At 36.1% G+C, this 2007-nt stretch overlaps 1 protein-coding gene across 4 annotated transcripts in view; it reads right to left on the reverse strand.

The window, feature by feature from the left end:
* Window positions 1-837: 837 nt before the first annotated feature.
* LOC307171717 (uncharacterized protein) overlaps window positions 838-2007 on the reverse strand; it is a 22631-nt gene continuing 21461 nt past the window's right edge. For 2 of the 4 annotated variants that reach the window (XM_079893512.1, XM_079893511.1), the window contains 2 exons: window positions 1904-1981; window positions 851-1754 (listed from right to left, as the gene is read on the reverse strand). In XM_079893512.1, coding sequence (XP_079749638.1) covers window positions 1597-1754; window positions 1904-1981 — 236 coding nt within the window. In that variant the 3' untranslated portion in view covers window positions 851-1596. Of the gene's footprint in view, window positions 1755-1903; window positions 1982-2007 lie in introns of all 4 variants that reach the window. The other 2 variants (XM_079893514.1, XM_079893513.1) reach the window with 2 other exon arrangements.

Here is a 2007-nt window from a genome sequence, read left to right on the forward strand (position 1 = left end):
AGCTAAAAAAAACTTGCACACTAACGTTAGTGAAGCGGCCGGAGGGATCGTTCTGCCTCCACCTAAGCTCCGCCCACAAAAAAACGTCACCATGTTTACCAACTGAAAAGGGGTCTATAAGTGATAACCAGATAGAAATCAGAAATGAAAAAACCCCAAAGAAAGAAAAAAGAACTGAAATAAACCAGTCAAAAATCTGTTACTTCACTGATGGGACTTCAGAAAAAGGACAGACATGGTGGGGATTTATAGTCAAACTTAAAGGTAAAATAATCTACAAACAAAAAGGTAGATTGTCAGATGACAAAAGTGTGCAGGAAGCAAAAAAGATGGCTGTTGCTCAGGCGTTAAAGCATACGGTTGAGCATAGCCATAAAGACAGTATTCTGATTACTGACAGTGATTATGTATATTTGGGTTTTGTGGAAAAAGTATAACAATCAATAACGCAAACAGGCCGATTTCTGGAGAGAAATTAGTCTGAACAATAGGATTGTGCAACCAATGGTCTTGCATCAGCCAAGTCACACAGTGCAGAAGACTGCCGCTGCAGAAGGAAATGGGGAAGTGGATAAATATATCCGAATCCGTGTAGTCACAAAACAGAGTGAGGGAAACTTGTTACAGGAGCTTCACGACCAGTTGAAACGTCCTTTAACTAGTTACTTGGCAAAATACTGCCATTTGGGTTTGAATGTTCAAAACCTAAAAACATCATATCAGGCCATCAAACTAAATTGCCCTGATTGTAGAAAAGTGATGTCAAGTATTAACCATGATTTTGGAAAAATCAAAACAGAAAAAGAACATGAAGAAATTAGCATGGACTTTGCGGGCCCGTGAGGGCACAGACAAAGAAAAAGAATGTTTACTTCTTGGTAATAGTAGACAACTGTACTAATACATTGAAATTAATAATTTGATACAATGGACTTATTGTGTACACGTGTTTTTACATTGTACTTATATTTTGAAAATACCTGCATGTAATTACAGCTGTAATTAATTTATGTAATTGCATTTGTAATTACACTGTTGACCCACCCAAACCGACCCATACAACACACACCTGTCTCTAACCTTACCCGTATCACACCTCAATAGCAGCAAAGGTGTTTTACAATACAACATCATCACAATAAGTACATTGAACCTATTTTTTGCCACTTAATATAAAATGGGACCTCGATTTTTTTGATAAAAGAGTCTAAACGTTCAATCAGACAACAGAATGACTTGATGAGATTGTGTGAAACAGCAAAGTTTTGATCATCATTAGAGAAATGTGCATACCAAAGTATAAGATGGCTTTATAGATCAGTTCAGGAGAGGTTGTAGCTTCTTATGGTATTTATTTGGCAATTTCAGTGTTTTGTTTCACAGTTTAGTTACAAATAATGCACATTTGCTTATGATGCAGTCATACTTTATTAAAATAACACACACACACACACACACACAGTATTTGATCTTACTGGCCTATCTTTCATATCTAAACCGGTAATGATGATTAAGTCACTTTGAATAAGAGCATTTGCCAAATCATAAATGTAAATGTTAGAGATATTTAAATCCAACAAAGGAAGCGAACAATCATCAGGCGGTTTTAGGCAGAACATTTTTCTCATAGTAATCGGCATTGGTTATGTTTCCAGCAGGTTTGTATTGACCAACGACAAAAACTGTGTTTCCATCAGTAGCCAGACCGACTCCGAGCTCGGTGGAGGACTTCCACACAACCTGGGTGAAATGCCCTGCGAATATATATGGACACATTTAGACAGAGATTACAATAAAGGCAGTAAGCCAATAAATGAAAAGCCAATCTATAAAAAACAATTTATAATATTTCCTTATTGTTATATATTCCAATGAAACCATTTATTCCCCAAATTAATATTACCTGTTTTGGGTTGATATCCTGATTTTTTAAAGTCGTAATCTTTGATCTCACTGTACCACGAATCTACAGCCTCCTTCCCTAGAATATACAAAACATTAAATATT

The sequence above is a fragment of the Squalius cephalus genome, assembly GCF_949319135.1.
Source record: "Squalius cephalus genome assembly, chromosome: 14".
Taxonomy (NCBI): domain Eukaryota; kingdom Metazoa; phylum Chordata; class Actinopteri; order Cypriniformes; family Leuciscidae; genus Squalius; species Squalius cephalus.